Source organism: Mustelus asterias, chromosome 21 (genome assembly GCF_964213995.1).
Source record: "Mustelus asterias chromosome 21, sMusAst1.hap1.1, whole genome shotgun sequence".
Lineage (NCBI taxonomy): Eukaryota > Metazoa > Chordata > Chondrichthyes > Carcharhiniformes > Triakidae > Mustelus > Mustelus asterias.
Window position 1 is genome coordinate 51,579,076 of NC_135821.1, and position 17,743 is coordinate 51,596,818.

Consider the following 17,743-nt stretch of genomic DNA (forward strand, 5'->3'; position numbering starts at 1 on the left):
TTACATCTGTTCACAGGGGTCATAAACCCATAGGAAATCCCTAGTCTGGAGTCACAATCCTATGACAGCGAAGTTCAAAAGGTGTTGACAACTTCATATGTCATAATGTAATGCTATAAAAGTTACATATATTTTTAATGCAACGATTGATGATGGGGCTTTGCTCTTAAAAGGCGAATTACCGTTAACTTGACCAGCATTGTGAAAATGGGAGTCTTCAGATGCTTTGCACATTTTCCACTTGATAAAATGCTCTTCAGCATTGAATAATATTGAAATTCGGAATTGACTGTGTCAATTGTCCCGTCGTTCAATCTTTTCATTTAATTTCAGCTCAGCCATCTGTTTGACTGCTTCAAATCTTGAACAAATGAAGATATTTTAATGACTTCAAAGGCTTTCATGTATTCTGTTCTGGAGGTTTTGTTCATACAATTGTGCAATTAAGTTTAATTATGAATGCTTGGCTAAACTCCAATCCCACTAATGGATTCAGCTAAACAGGGGTTGTTGACACAGCTGTCAAGGGGCAAGAGGACCATGGGGGTATTGAGGGGTTGGGAGGTGGGAGAGGATAAGGCAGCATGAGGGAGTGAGTGTGAGGATGTGTGTGTTTCCAGAATTGCTTTGTTTGTCATTCAGCATTGCTGTAACATTTACCCTTATTGATCCTCCAACTTATCCCACTTTCTTTTCACTCAGTATACGAGATAATTCTAGAATGGTGCGCTGGTTAGCCAGATGTGTGGTTCAGAGTAACGTCAACAGTGGGGGTTTTACTCCGGCAGAGGTAGACTCAGGACCTCCTCCTCGCCCTGACTCTGAGGTTGGAAGGCAATGGCAAACTGGAGTTTGCTGCTGACAAAACTGTGAAGAAAGCGGCTCAGGATGAAGCAGCAGCGGAAAATGAGCCAAGAATCTCCCTCTGGCCACACCACATGTGAACAAGTGAATGAATGAGGCCTAGAATATCCTTCAAAGTCCGGGACATTAATTCAAATCAATCAAATGTAAATTTTAACACATCTCAGAGGAAGTAACGTGTAGTAATGGATTCAAAAGATATTAGGGGACTTGGAGGTGTAGCTGGCTGCTAGGTTGACAGTTGAAATATTAAAAATAATATTAAGTACATATTCCCCCTAAACTTGCCCCGACTTTTCCTCTCGACTGTGCTGGACAATCCAGGCTGTGCTGGACAATCCAGGCTGTGCTGGAAAAGCTGACTCAGGCTGTATTGCGCTGCCGCTCTCCAGCTCTAGGGGGCAGCAGAGCTCCATCAGTGACGGCAGGACGTGAATGTCGTAAACTTTGCGTGCGTTTTGCGGCAGGCCGGAAAGTGGAGCAGCTGGTGTGGAAGGTGAGGGGGACGCGGTGTGATTGTGATCCGAGCTAAAACCCTCTGATTGTCGGCCTGGGTCCCGGCGGGAGGCGCCAAGAGAGGCAGCTCGGCAGCATTTAGAGGCTCCCATGAGGTTACAGAGAGAGGGAAGGAGGGAGTGAGGGGGGAGGAGGATGGGTTGTGAAGGTGAGATTGGGGCAGCTTTGGGGAGAGAGAGAGAGTGAGAGCACAGTGTCCACCTGGGACCACTCACTACCTGGAGCTTCCCCTAAACCCCTCACCATCCTACTTGAAAATATATCACCGTTCCTTCACTGTCACTGGGTCAAAATGCCTGGAACTCCCTCCCTAACAGCACTGTGGGTGTACCTACACCACAGGGACTGCAGCGGTTCAAGAAGACAGCTCCCCACCACCACCTTCTCAAGGGCAATTGGGGATGGGCGATAGATGATGGCCCCCTAGCCAGCGATGCCCACATGCTATATATGAATTAAAAAACTGGGAGTGGTGTCACTCGTACAGGAGGGAATTTTCAATACACTCCATTTGGAAAGGCAAATGGAGCGAGGATGGGGAAGGTTGTCTGGTTAGGATTCTCTGATCTCGTCCATGGCTGTGCCGCTGCAAGTAAGAACAGAGAATTTGGTGTTGCAGCCAAAATTCGATTCACTTTCAGCAGCATCGGAGAATCCCAGCCTCGAACGAGGACAGAGATTTTCAGCATTTAAATCAATTCACTGATGGACAGGTTGCCATTCTGCATATTAAAATGAGGTAGTGGGGCACGGAGTCCTGGAAACTGTAGACCACTTATTGAAATCATTGAAATAGCAATAAAAAGGGTGGCACAGTGGTTAGCATTGCTGCCTTGCAGTGCCAGGGACCTGGGTTCGATTCCAGCCTTGAGTGACTGTGTGGAGTTTGCATGTTCTCCCTGTGTCTGCGTGGGTTTCCTCCGGGTGCTCTGGTTTCCTCCTCCAGACTACATGCACATTCGGTGGATTGGCCATGGTGAATGTGTGGGATTATGGTGATAGGGTGGGGGTTGGCCCTGGACAAGATGCTCTTTCAGAGAGTTGGACTGAATGGCCTCCTTCTGCACTGTAGGGATTCTACAGAAAAAGAATATTTTTCTGTAGATAACGGAGTAGATGTAACATTTGTGGATTTTCAAAAGTCCTTTGATAGACTCATGTCTACAGTCAGAATCTGTGGAGTGAGAGAACAAACAGTAAGCTGATTGGAAAAAAAAATAGAGGTTTAAAATGGTCCACAGGGATTGGTGCTGGAATGGTTGTCCCCATTTATCTAAACCATTTGGACTCTGGAATCAGAATTTACAGATGACACTAAATTTGTGCAATGATTAATACAGAGGAAGATTGTGACTTCAATTCAGGTATTCAAGTGGACATTAGATGGTTTTTTGATGTAGGAGCATGGGTTAAAGGCAGGGGAATGGCACTGAGTCATGAAGCTTGTTTGGAGAGCTGGTGTCGACACGATGGGCCAAATGGCCTCCTGCGCCGTAACAATTCTGTGATGTAGATATGACGCCGGTCTAAGCTCAGCCAGTTCCTTTTCAATATTTATTGTAATTCTGCATTCGCTGCAACTTGTTCGGTAGGTTAGTGACTCTATGCAAACTGGTTTGGCCTAAAATCTAACTTTGTGTTTTTCTGCTTGTGAATCTCTTTATTTCTTCTGGTCTCTCTAATCTATAAAGCTTGTTTCGTATATCCACTTAGGCCAGGTGCAATCCTTTCCTTATTTTAAAAGACTCAATCAAATGCCTTCAAAATCTATACTTTCCTAGTGTAAAAATCGCCCAGCTCCCTCCAAGTCTAGTTACAACTGAGAGGCTTTGAACAAAGTATTAATCTAGTACCTCTTCACTGAACATTTTCCTGGGCCTCAGCGAATAAGCAATCCTAAGCAGGACACAATATTCCAGTTGAGACCACAGTCTTTTACAACGACAGAATAGTCTTTCTTGTATGATATTGTCTTGTTTGCTTTCACAATAGCCTTATGGAACATGTTGATGGATCTTTAAGTGATGTGTAACACACCCAGACCCTTCTCCCACTCTGCGTTCTGCTTGGAAATTCCCCTACCCAAATGCGTAACACTCCATTTATTTCCATCAGTTAATTTGTGATTTCCTTTCTCACAGCTATGCCGTTGTATGATCTCCAGGAGAAGATAGGTCTCAATATCGACAAATGGCTGCTGGTCCAAAGTGGTGTACAGCCCAACAAACGGGCAGCTCGTTGCCATACATTTGAGAAGGAGTGGATTGAGTGTGCACATGGACTTGGGAAGACCAGAGCTATGAAGGAGTGTAAACTGGAAGTGGATGATTTCCATGAATGTTTGCACCATGAGAAATTGGTGAGTAACCAGATGCTGTGAGGTTGGGATGATGTGCTGTCTTGTCACAGAGACTGTAGTTAACTGTAACTCTGGGTATGAAATTGTCTTGTAATATTGAAAAAAGCAGCTGTAGATTCAGCCTCTCGAGCTTAGGTTGTGTGAAAAATTATTTGGAGTCTCACAAAAACAGACTAGGCATTGGTTCCTGTTAATGGTGGAAGTGATCTGAAACGTGGGTATCACACTAACCTGGTTCCTTTCCCCACTCTGTACTGATTTTGAACCCATTTGGCAAACACACATGACAATACTGCCATGTCGTAATTAAAGTTTAACGTTGACTAATTTATTAGTCACAAGTAAGGCTTGCATTAATACTGCAATGAAGTTATTGTGAAATTCCGCTAGTCGCCACACTCCGGCGCCTGTTCGGGTCAATGCACCTAACCAGCACGTCTTTCGGACTGTGGGAGGAAACCGGAGCACCTGGAGGAAACCCACGCAGACACGGGGAGAACGTGCCCCGCACAGACAGTGACCCAAGCTGGGAATCGAACCCGGGTCCCTGGCGATGTGAAACAGCAGTGCTAACCATTGTGCCACCGTGTTTCCCCATTGCCGGTAACAGGATTAGATCTCCACGAGCTTACCAAGTCTTTTGCTTACATTGTTGCCTCCTTCACAGAGAAAGAGGCTGGAGGAAATCAGGAAGCAAAAGGAAAAGCTGATGAAGGAAGGCAAGTACACTCCTCCAGCCCACCACACCGGCGATGACGAGCAACGCCCATAGGTGCTGCTCTCGCTCCATCACACAGGCAAGAGCAACCATCAGTGAGGATCCTCCCAACCGTTCCAGCCAAAGATTGAAACACTGCAGTCGGTCTGTTAAAGATCATTGTGAAAGCTTGTATGTCACGTGTTTAGTTGTGGGTTTGGCGAAATCTATATAATTTCTCATCAGAGAATAAATTCAAATTCGTATAACACTGCTTGCTTATCTGTGTTTTTCATTTGTTTAAAGATCCTGTAGCCTCAGTCTTGCTTTGTTAATCCTGTCTCCTGTATAATTGGTGCAGTCTGGAAAATGCAATGTTAAACCTAAAATGCGAGATCAGTGCATTGGAATTGTTGCTCAGCCGCTTAACTCCATCCCTCTTCCTGACCACAGTCTGGGACAGAACTGAACCATTTCCATTTTATTTGACCCTGAGCTGAGCTTCCATCCCTTATCCTGTTTATCTACTTCCACTTTTGTAACATTACCCATTTCTACTGACTCCACTTGTCTGCTTCTGAAACCTTCATCCCTCTCTTTGTTACTTCTACACTCAACTCTTGCCATGTACTCCTGACTGGCCTCCCACATTGAACCCTCTGTATATCTGAACTCAGCTAAAACTCATCCTAATTTCATGTCAGGTCCCATTCACCTGTCACTCAAATACCTGTTGACCCACATTGCCTCCCTATCCAACAACACTTCAATTTTAAAAAAAATTCTCATTCTTGTTTTCAATTTCTTCCATAATGTCGCCCTTTCCTATTTATAATCTTTGCCAGTGCTACAACCCTCTGAGGTCTTTGTGCTCCTCGCACTCTGGCCGATTTTAATCATTCTGCCATTGACCATTCTGCTTTCAGCTGTCTGGGCCCAAAGCTCTGGAATGCCCTGCGTAAACCTCCCCACCTCATTACTCCTGTTAATTTAATACCAATCTCTTTCACCAACTTTTTGATTGCCCCATTTCCTTTGGAGACTCAGTCAAATTTTGTGAATGCTCCTAAAAAGCACCTTGAAGGCGCTATATAAACGCAAGTTAGTGCACATGAGACTCTTGCATTGGGTACAACACAGCTTTCAGGATCGTCTGGTTGCCTCTCATTCGCTGGGTACGTTGATGTGAGGCTCTTGCTCTCTCCACAGTTGAAGAATTGAGCTGTTTGTTGGAAGTCCAGTTCTATCTGTTTTTGGGTGAGGGAGGGAAGAGTGTTCCCATCCCTTTGACAACAGGTGAAACCTAATAAGTGGTGATAATGGTAACATTGGTACCTATTTCAACCTTAACCACAAGTATTTGGTGTTCCCACGTTAAAATGCCAGCTTGTGCCATAGACTTGCCACACCACCAGCTTCCTGGAAGTGCTGACCCGCTCTGCAAGTGGAACCGGATGAGATTTTCAATGGATTGATCGCTAGAGCAATAAATCTGCCTGAATTAACTTTTTCATTTTATTTTGAGGGTTCTCCTTCCCACGGACTATCCTTCAGCTCCAGGAAGCCATTGCCTTCCATTTCACCATAAAGTCTGGAAAAAGAAACAGAAGGAACAGAATTTTACGCTCCCTCAAGGTGGGCTCTGAAGTGGGGAATGCATGGGAATTTCCCGCTGTCCCCTTCCCCACGCACACACACAACCCATTCACCTTTTGAGGCCTTTTACAGGCACCGACTCTCTGGTTGGAGAGTGCCAATCGCTCGCCACCCTTAACGTTCTACCTTAGGGGCAGTCACTGATTCAACAAGTAATGGCGAGGGAGTCACCCTCCTGGTGATTGGGGTGGCAAGGAACATAACAGATGACTCATCTCAAGCACATTTTCACTAAAGCAAATTGGACACAATTAAAATTCACTTTAAAGGATGTTGAAAGTCATGGAGTTTTTGTATAAAATCAGTACAGTAGGAATCATTAACCAGTAAGTTCCTTAAAAATTATCTGAGCTCAGTCAGAATTCCAGTTGCTTTTTTTTTTATTCATTCGCTGGCTGGCCAGAATTTATTGCCCATCCCTAGTTGCTTGAGGACAGTTGAGAATCAACTGCATTGCTGAGGTCTCTGGAGTCACATGTGGGCCAGACCAGGTAAGGACGGCAGATTTCCTTCCCTAAAGGAACCAGATGGGTTTTTCCGACAATCGGCAATGGTTTCATGGTCATCAGTGGATTCTTAATTCCAGATATTTTTAAAATTGAATTCAAATTCCACCAACCGCTGTGGCAGGATTCAAACCCGGGTCCCCAGAACATTAGCTGAGTTTCTGGATTAATAGTCTAGCGATAATACCACTGGACCATGGCCTCCCCTCTGCTTGCTGCTTTGCTCATCTTTAGTGAGTAGAACATTTCCGTCAAGTGAGCTGATGAACTAAAATCATTGTCAGTCTTACAGTTTGAGTAACCTTTGCCCATTCCACCATCTTATCAATATTGGTCACCGTTTCCTTTTCTCTTTTCAAAGGGGTTGAAAGATAGAAGGTTTATGGTTTATTTTGATCTTGAATCATTGTTTGTTGGTGTATTTGTTGGGGGCGGGGAAGCAATGGCTGAAATCCAGTAATGGTCCTTGGATTCTCCATCAATCTGAATTTACAGAGTACCGGTTCAGTAATGAACCCACTCCCAAGTGGGGAAGTTAATTACCTGTTTGCAATTTCCTGTCATTGCTCCCGCTGTCAGTATTGTTAAAGGTTGAGATTATATTGTACAGACAAAATTAAGATGGCGGATGGCGCCTTAAAACTGTTTAAAAGCTGCAAGTTAATCGATTTTTTTAAAAAGTGCATCTTGATTCTTTTTAAAAACAACATTCAATTCATGTCTTTAACCTCTGGTCAAAACGTGTTTTTATTTCTTGCAAAAATTAACAGTTTCTACATCATGGATAACCCACAAAGCATTTCCTTTTATCTGTTGATTTCTCAAGGTCTAATCCAGTGGGATTCCATGGAAAGGTAATTATGGCAATTATTAACCAAGGTTTATTTATTCTGGGTGTCTTCCATTGTCAGAACCTTTCTTCTAATCATAATCATTTCCTCTGGAGAGACGTTTCCTTGGGATATTAATTGAAATTGGGAGCTTCCTATTAGATGGGCTGGTATCGTGTTACTCAGCACCAATGCACTGAAACTTTGGGCCCCTTGAAACTACTGTGGGAAGCCTCGGTCACAAACTTAAGGAGGAAATGTTTTCATGCAGGTGGTGGTGGGTCCTCCCCTTGATCACTTACAATTCTCTGTGGTGATAGTGATGCCACAATGGTGTTAAATAGACAATGTTAACAATTGGAGAGGGGGGATGATGTATGAGCAAGTCCAGATGGTGTGTGGCTTGGAGGACAACTTAACAGCTGACAGAGTTTGCACCATGCTCTACTTTTGTCCTTCGTAGCACAGGTCTTGGGAGAGGGATACTTTAGCCACGTATGTGAACTAGGTACAGTGTTTTTATTTATTAGTGTCACAGTAGGCTTACATTAACACTGCAATGAAGTTACTGTGAAAATCCCCTAGTCGCCACACTCCGATGCCCGTTCGGGAACACTGAGGGAGAATTTAGCACAGCCAAAGCACCTAACCAGCACATATTTCAGATTGTGGGAGGAAACCAGAGCACCCAGAGGAAACCCACGCCAACACGGGGAGAACATGCAGACTCAATGCAGACTCCGCGCAGACGGTGACCCAAGCCCGGAATCAAACCTGGGTCCCTCCCGCTGTGAGGCAGCAGTGCTAACACTGTGCCACCGTGCCACCCCATGATGGAGGGAGTGGATGCTGAACCAAATGACTGCTGATTATTCCCACAGAAAAACATGTCTCTGCCAAGAATTAAGGTTCTTAATGCAGAAACTTAGTTTTGCAGCTTTCATTACAAGAATGATACAAATACGCACAGTGATGCTAAGTCAATAGGCTACCTTACAATACAGGTGTTGATGTCAAACTGGCGGCAGGCCAACCCTCTGGTGTTCCGCGATTTGTGATCAGCGAAAAGATCATTACGACATGTCACTTCTGCGGAACTAACAGCTGATTGACACCAGGTCTTATTCTCTCAAAATAACAAAGGCTGTTTCGTATCAGGATATGAAAGTTTTCACAGCATGGTCTTAGAATACAAGACTCAAGAACAACTCCTTCCCTGCTGCCATCAGACTTTTGAATGGACCTACCTTGTATTAAGTTGATCCTTCTCTATTCCCTAGCTATAACTGCAATACTGTATTCTGTACCCTCTCCTTTCCTTCTCCCCTATGTACTCAATGAACAGTATGCTTTGTCTATATAGCTTTTCATTGTATGCTAATACATGTGACAATAATAAATCAAATCAAAGATTGATTTTGTATGTACAGAAAACATATTTAATCACCAACCAAATAGATGTATCATTGGAAATGTCACAGTTTCCAAATCCACCTTAGATGCAGATGCAGGTACCAATTTTGCAAATTAGTCTCTTACTGACAAAAGAGAGAGATTTAAAACTCGTTTTACCAAAAGAGATGATAACTTGCCTTTCTCTCTCTCTCTCCTAAGGAGGAACAATAGAATTCTGGTCAGGTGCACAGAAACTGATTGTTAAGCTGCAATTAGCCTTTAATGTGACATGTCCCAAGCCTCTGACCTTTTTGGATAATTTAACATTACATCTTTAGCCTCTCAAACCATCTGCTGTTTTACATCCAACTGGTCAATCACCGGGAAGCAGACCTCAGAGTAGAACAACAGCCTGCATCTCAAGCCTTTTACTGATGGAAAATTTCCTACCATCAGCTTCAGAACTGACCCAGTCTCTGTGTACTTCATATTGTGGTATCAGCACCAACTGTAAAGTGGATTCTACAACGCCGGTCTTCGACCAGCTGAACGCAAACTCCGATGTGAAAGAATTCCTTGTTGGAGTCTGACTCCGGAAATCACATGAACTAATATTCATTCCTGTGCTTCTTGTATTGTTACTATTCATAGTTGTAAAACTGCTTCTAAACCCCCTTTACTGTGTACGTGTGTGTGTGTGTGTGTGCACATGCATACATGCACTGGACTGTAAAATTGCCAGCCCCTTAGGTTTAGAATGTGAAGCGAACTAACTTTCCGAGTTAATCATAATGCACATTTGCTGTGGGTTATTAGTAAATTAGATCACAAACTAAAGGTTTGGGAAAACACCATTACATACTTCAAAAATAATTTAAAACACCTTCTACTTCGAGGCAGGTGGTGAAAGGAAATAAGTACAGTCTGCCTGTCTCTTGGGCGGCACGGTGGCACAGTGGTAGCACTGCTGCCTCACAGCGCCAGGGACCCAGATTTGAGTCCCAACTTGGGTCACTGTCTGTGTGGAGTTTGCATGTTCTCCCTGTGTCTGTGTGGGTTCCCTCCGGGTGCTCCGATTTCCTCCCACGGTCCAAACGACGTGCTGGTCAGGTGCATTGGCCATGCTAAATTCTCCCTCAGTGTACCCGAACAGTGTGGCGACTAGGGGATTTTCACAGCAACTTCATTGCAGTGTTAACGTAAGCCTACTTGTGACACTAATAAATAAACTCTCCTGTCTGTGACACACTCTTGACAAAATGGTAGATGGTGGAAAGGATTTGATGGAGTCAGCAGGTGAACAGTTCATCACTGAGTATCCAGCCTTTGCTTTGTTTTTGCAGCCATGGGGGTTTAAATTCCAATTCGGTTAAGGCTTGTCAACATGATGGTGGGAAACCTAACATTGATAGTATCATTCTAGGTCCAGGAAAATGGCTAAGCCTTGGGCAAGGTCATTACGTGTTGCACAAATGTTACCTGCCATTTATCAGCCCAAGCCTTAGTATTAGTTGTTTTGTTACCAGGGGATTTATTCATGGAGGTGAACAGGAATTGTACCCACTCCTGACCTGCTGATGGACGGGAGGTCACTAATGAAGCAGCTGAAGATGCTTAGACCAGCAGACTGTATGTAAGTGCACCACTTATTTTAAATCTGAAGTGAAATGCATGTTACAAGTCAGATAATTGTTAGAATAATAGTGAAAATGTGGTCCAGCTTTAGTGTTGGGCACAAATGGGAATTGGCGCCAAAATGCACTGATTTTCCAATTTGAGTTAAGACTTCCAGAGAGGAATCTTTCAAGAATTTATCAAAGTGTCAGTTCTGGCGATAAAGCCGGTTTATTTTCTCTCCAGACCTTGACACTGAAAGCAAATAAAAGAGTGGGCTTGGTTGGTGGGGTGGGGTTTCTTAGAGCCGGAAACTGGCTCCACAGAGATCTTTAAAAAGGGCACCCCAATCACAAATAAGAAATAACCCCCTCCCCCTTCCCGTCACAAAGGTATCTGCGACCCCCCCCCCCCCCCCCACCCCCCCTCCACCAATCATCCCTGGCATTCCAATTCCCACCCCCTGCCACCCTTTGATCATCCCTGGCAACCCCATCCACTGCTCCCCCCACCCCACCCACCCCCGCCCGCATCATCCCCGACATCCCCATCACCCTCAGTGTCTGCTCCCCACCACAAACAGAGGAGAACCCGTCCCCGGCACTGCTCCAGCACAGGTTGGGGTGTGAACCTGATCACATTGCTGCCAAGGGGCAGGGAAAATCGGAGATCGCGATCTCGCCGGCGAGATTAGCGATTCCCAGTCTTCACCGGAACTTGAGCCCCCTGCGGTGATCTCATGCACAGAGAGTGCGAGCTCCGGATCCTGCCCCCAGCTCCCACTCAAAACTGATATGCATGATCCCAAACACACAATGTCTCATGATTCCGCTCCACGCAGCAGCATAAATCAGCTTAATAATTAGTGACTGCAAATAACTAATTAGACTCAAGTATATGAGGAGCGGTCCTATAGATGCTGCTAAACCTTTGTTTAACCCTTCATTGTTTTCTCTGGAAACATTTTAATGCCATGTGCCTTCTCTTAAGAGTATTGATTTGATTGATGTAAATTAATTATAATTAATGTGTAACGGTTAAGATCACTGCAATTCTTACACTGTCTGCGCCATAAAATACAAGCTCCATATGATCACGCCTCCCAAATAGGCACGATTGTCAGGAACTCACCATCTCCACTGAGCCCTGAGGACATGGTTAGTCGGTTTGTAGGTAGGTGGTGCATGCTTGGGGCAAAGTGATTTTTGATCCAACATAAACAAAATCATGAAAAATGTGTCAAAGCTGTTTTGGGCGCATATCTCACTTAAATTTTAAATTCCATATTCTGTCTGATTCTGCACAGGTTACACGGCGATAACAAACGGAAACTCATCCCCCTTATGCCTCATTGCAGTTGTTACTTGTTCGGAGGAATTCTTTCATTGCTACCTCAGGATGATTTGCCTGCTCCATTTTAAAGAGATACTTTTTCGTCTATGTCTTTCGGATGAGATAAACTTTGACTCCATCTGCATCCCTGGGTGGTTGTAAGAAATCGCCTGGAAGAAGAGCCAGGGAGTCCTGGCCAATATTTATGCCTCAATCAACATCACAAAAACAGATAACTTGGCCATTATTGTTATTTGTAGGAGTTCATTATGTGCAAATTGACCAGTACGTATCATATTCCGATAGAGACTCAACTTCCAAAGTACACCAATAAAAGCAAAATACCGCCGATGCTGGAAATCTGAAATAAAAACAGAAAATGCTGGAAAAACTCAGCAGGTTTGGCACCATCTGTGGAGAAATAGAGTTAACGTTTTGAGTTTGTATTACTCTTCTTCCGAGTCAAAGCATTAACTCTATTTCTGTCTCCACAGATGCTGCCAGACTTGTTGAGTTTTTTCAGCATTTTCTGTTTTTATTTCAAAAGTACCTCATTGGCTGTAAAGTGCTTTGAGGTGTCTGCTTCTCATGAAAGGCGCTATAATAATGCAAGTCTTTCTTTCTTTACGTCTCTGTCATAGGGGACTCTGAATTGAATGATAAGAAACAGATTGGATAGGGTTTTAATACAATGTGATAATGAAGCATTTTTTAAGATGTAGTGCACTTGCCTGAATAATGGAATTACAATTACAATTCCATTCATAGCAGGATAAGTGCAATTTTGCTTTAATGTTTTTCTCAACCTGACACTTTGACAGTCTAATGATTTCAGATATTCCATTCAGGATGACATTTACTTTCATAATATATACCGGCAGATAAAACTGTCCTCTGTTTAGTTTAGAGCTGTAACAGATTCTTCTTAAAGGAGTTTTTATTTATAACTGTTTATCTATTTTTTAGGATTAACAAGGTTCTTGAAGCATCGAAGTCAAGTATTCGCAGACTTATCAGCTAGGGTTTTGCTGAAATTGTCAGCATTTGTCATCATTACTCCACTGAGGCTTTCAGAGTTTGGGGATGTGGTGAATAACACACAACTCCACAGTAAGTTCATGCCCCTTCACATGGGTGGCTAAAGAGGTTCCCATAGACTGCAATCATCAATTGATGAGAACCTCCACGCGAGTGTTGCTGTAAAAACCTTGGAATACATTACACCTTGTTGAAGTTGGGGTTTCAACGACATACTGGCTTCATTATTACTACTCCACAGTATTTAAAAACTTCAACATTTTTAGAAACATTAAAGTTTTGTTTTCACAATTCTGTTTATTTTTATTTTAGATTCTCAGTGCCGTCATACACTTATTTCGTTATCTGAAAATTTAAATTAAAAGTGAAAGATTTTAAGTACTGTTAACATTCTGGCTTGCACTGTGTGAATTTCATTAGTTCGTTACCTACTTTCCACCATCCCTTACACTTGGTGCCAAATTTAAACTGCAGTTGGGAAAGGGGAAACTCTAGAGATTGCTAGATCTTCATAGATACCTTTTCTCGGAGGTCAATGGTGCTTTTCCACTGGCCACTATAACATAGGCCATTACACATTTAGTGTATGCAGTTGTATTGAAGTATACACTTAACATTGTAATTATAACCACACCAGATCAGTGGGGACTGTAACACATTACAGTTCTGAGCTCCATATTAAGCTTGATCAAACACTCCAAATCTAAATTTTCATTACAATTTACCTCCTTTTCCACCTTCTCTTATACCTGCTACATGTCCCTCAACTGTCTCCACATTACATAATTTCCTCAAATGGTAAAGTTGCTCTATAGGATATACTAATTAAAACCTGCACATTATCAATAAACCACATCCCTCGCTAACTAACAGTTTTTCCATTGAACTGCGATGATTACTATTAATCCCTATTTCCAGTATTTTATGCAGATTCTTTAATTGAAATTTTACAAAGTAAAATTCAGCACTTGTCTAAAATTAAACTCGAATTTAAAAACTTTGAACAAAACCAGAAGGAAATCTCAGGACATCCCACATTAAAAAAATGAAGCTCTTTTTTGAAGTATTGTCACTGTGGTAGGGTAGGAAATGTTGCAGCCAAATTGTGCAGAGCAAGTTCCCACAAACAGCAATGAGATAACAACTAATTAATCTTTCTTTCTTCAGGTGATGTTAGTTGAGGTTTATGCATTGGCCAAGACACTGGGGGAACTCCCTTGTTCTTCAAAATACTGCCGTAGGATCTCTTATGCCCACCTGAGAAGGGAGACCATGGTCCGAATTTTACCATCTCTTCCGCATCGGAATCGGGGCGGGCGAGGCTCGCAGAACGGAATTCTCCGTTGGGAGCGAGGTCGTAAAATCCCGCTACATGTGTCTCAGTTTAACACCCCAACCAGGAGATTGCAACTGACAATGCAGCACTCCCTCAGAACTGCACTGAGGTATGGGCCTAGATTGTATGCACAAGTCTCTGTTGTGGGACCAGAACTCCCAACCTTCTGACTCAGGGGAGACTGCTACCCAACTGATCCACAGCTGTGCACTGGAAAATCTCACATTCACTGCCTGATTTTCTGACACAGGTTTGTATTTTACACAGCTGTTATGGGCGCGATCTTACTGGCCATTCAGGCCACGCTCCCACTGCGGCGAGGTCGGAGAATTTGGCAGCTAGCCAAATCTCCGTTCATTGCAGCGGGATGGGAAAATCCACCAGCGTGAATGGTGGTAACATTTCAGCCTCTGCTTTTGCAACAATAAAATCTTACTTTTATCTAACACCTTTAAAGTAGTTAAAATGTCCACAAACATGCCACAGGGAGCATTATCAAACCTACGGAGCAGTGCTGTAAAAATTGACATAGATCAAACTGAGTCAAGCATCTTTATTTTTAATTCCCTCAGTTTGGCTATAACACAGTAAGAAGTCTCACAACATCAGGTTAAAGTCCAACAGGTTTATTTGGAATCACGAGCTTTTGGAGCATTGCTCCTTCATCAGCTCCGAATAAACTAGTTGGACTTTAACCTGGTGTTATGAGGTTTCTTACTGTGCCCACCCCAGTCCAACGCTGGCAACTCCACATCATGTTATGCTGTATTTTACTATGTGCTGAAATTTGTGCTTATTTTTTAAGTCTTCCTATCCATGTCCCATAGTAATGTCTTATTAAATAAGTGGTTATTTCACATTAGAACTTGTAGGTGTTGTAGGGAAGATTATTGGTTCATTGATCAACTTAGTATTATTCTGTCAATGTACAATTGAACTATTTTCAGACATTTCAGTTTTTTAAGAATCATATTTCCCTATTTAGCAATGTTTGAGAGCTAACAAAAACAAATTAATCGCAGTGTTACATGCAAGTGTGATTAAACCTTTTCATATGAAATATTTTGTCAAATCTCAAAACTAATTTTCAACAAAAATGAATGCTAATCTAATTGCAATAAGAAAATAACAAATCAGCTTGCTGTCCAGGTCTGAGAATTTGAAGGCATTTTTGCACTAAGGAGATTAATTATACAATATTTGAATATAGTTACACAGCCTGAAAAAAAGGGGAGATCTATTGCTTCAAAATGAATTACAAGGGTAATTTGATTGCAGTAACGGCGGCACGGTAGCACGGTGGTTAGTACTGCTGCTTCACAGCTCCAGGGACCTGGGTTCGATTCCCGGCTTGGGTCACTGGAGTTTGCACATTCTCCTCGTGTCTGCGTGGGTTTCCCCCGGGTGCTCCGGTTTCCTCCCACAGTCCAAAGATGTGCGGGTTAGGTTGATTGGCCATGCTAAAATTGCCCCTTAGTGTCCTGAGATGCGTAGGTTAGAGGGATTAGTGGGTAAAATATGTCGGGATATGGGGGTAGGGCCTGGGTGGGATTGTGGTCGGTGCAGACTCGATGGGCCGAATGGCCTCTTTCTGTACTGTAGGGTTTCTATGAAATTGTACAGACTTTCACACAACTAAGTTTCCGCACATCATATTCTCATAGTAAAGACACTAAAATCATAATAAACATGATATGAAATGGCCCAAAGAGAAATCCTTCTACATTGTTACATTCACAATTTGGAAATAATTTATGGAACTCATTGTGATTATGGTTGTCTTGAGAAGTTGGGACTGGTATATATGATCATCCTGTTACAGCAGTGCCAATTGCAATTGCCTGGAGTGTTTATAGTTTACCAAGCATTCCCCTTCCTGTTTTGACTCCAACTCTGCAAATCTTAAGTGTCTTTGTATTACATGTGTGAGATAATGTGCTACCTCTCTCCATAAATATTATTGTTTATTGTCTGATTTCTCATATCCTTTTTGATTTTCATCTTTGTCTTACTCAGATTGCAATGACAGCTCTTTATAAAGGGAATAATGATGGGCGAAGAGGAAACAAGAAGGCAGGAGCATAGTTGTGGTTTATAACATTACCTGAGGCACTCCAGAAGCAACATTCTGACAATCTCCTGAACCCAGATTGTATTACTGCCTTCAGCATCCTATTACTTATCTGCTTTTGTATCATCAAATCAATCATCCACTGTCTTCTCAGAAAGTTGGCCTTTGTCAGGCCTTGTTACTAAGTTGTAAATTAGAAATTACATAGATTTATGGGATCCTTGTGCTATCATTTTTATTGGAACAAAAAGAAACATTTTTATCTAGTCAACAGCAAACTGATGTAGGTTAAAGCAGATAACTGAGTTCACTAAATCTTTGTTCCATTATAAAATCATTTTACGACATCATAGAGCGATATAATGGCAAAGAGGGGTGTGATACGGATTCTGCCCCAACCTTGTTAATCTGTTCATTTTAGTCATTTAATTGTAGAATGACTGGAGCAGATTTGAAGGGTTTCCCCAAAATTGATGGTGGAAAATTGCAGAGACACCCAGTTTCCTCCTAGTTAGTTTCAGGTCAGCATTGAAGGAAGCTTGTTCCTACTTAACCATCTCAACTGGATCTCTAAATACAAGGCGCAAATTCAATCCTGCTGTAAACCACACAAACATTTGGGCAGCCCTTAAAATGAATAAAAGTGCAGAACAAAACTGTGACCGATTCTCATCATCAGAAAATTATATTTATTTTATACATATTCAACATTTTATCTCTAACAAAAACCTTTTTTGCCATATTGTGGTAGTGGGCCAGGTGGTTATATTGTGTCACAAGGTTTTATACTCCTTTTATCACTACACTGTGCTCTTGGAAAAAGCAATTTATCAAGATATGGGGCACATTCTAAGCTCCAGGACTAAATGCTGAGGGAAGCACCAAAGCTTGGGACAACCACTGAAACCCTAAGGGTAAGGTTGGAGTCTAAGGCCTACCCACCATAGTACACCAAGGGGCTGGAATTGTTGGAAAAAAACTTCGGTCTACATGTACTGGAGAATAATTGGTATGAAATACATATGCATATTGTAAATATAACATTAAACTGTAAGTGTAGTGAGGCACCTCAGATGCCCAGGAAAGAAATTGTACTGTATGCACTTTATGTCATGTCAGATTTGAGCTATTGTGATGTACTTTTGCAACTTCTATGAATAAGGTATATTTTTGAGAAAATAATGTCAAGACATCAATGCATTATATCTCGAATATTGATTAAAGCTCAGGATGCAGAAGATTAATTTATCCTTGGGAGTTCCCACATGTTAAGGGACTGATCTCTAGCACAGTGTCAGGTGTAGACACAGGCTCAGTGTTTACTCAAATGGAGAGAACGGTGAATACAAAAACACAGATGCAAATGAGCCAATCAAAAATGCAAATAACTGGCTGAAAAGTCATACAGATGCATTTTCCCAGTTTTCAACCAATTATAGGGGAAAAAGGTATCCGACTATCCTGCCTCAAGTTCTGTGTTCAACAAAGAGGTCTACATTTTCCTTTAATACTTCAGAAATGAGAGGAAA

General features: G+C 42.4%; 1 protein-coding gene and 1 long non-coding RNA gene across 2 annotated transcripts; both read left to right on the forward strand.

Moving 5' to 3' along the window:
* Positions 1–1,269: 1,269 nt before the first annotated feature.
* ndufs5 (NADH:ubiquinone oxidoreductase subunit S5) lies at positions 1,270–4,707 on the forward strand. The gene is made up of 3 exons (XM_078237831.1): positions 1,270–1,360; positions 3,522–3,739; positions 4,407–4,707. Exons 2-3 carry the CDS (start codon positions 3,524–3,526, stop codon positions 4,509–4,511), a joined length of 321 nt encoding a protein of 106 aa, XP_078093957.1. The 5' UTR covers positions 1,270–1,360; positions 3,522–3,523; the 3' UTR covers positions 4,512–4,707.
* A 2,632-nt stretch (positions 4,708–7,339) lies between these two features.
* Positions 7,340–17,450, forward strand: LOC144509256 (uncharacterized). Its single transcript, XR_013500427.1, has 6 exons — positions 7,340–7,452; positions 10,350–10,456; positions 11,744–12,054; positions 12,736–12,879; positions 13,975–14,252; positions 16,160–17,450. It is a non-coding gene; the product is annotated as an uncharacterized LOC144509256 (long non-coding RNA).
* The last annotated feature ends 293 nt before the right edge of the window (positions 17,451–17,743 follow it).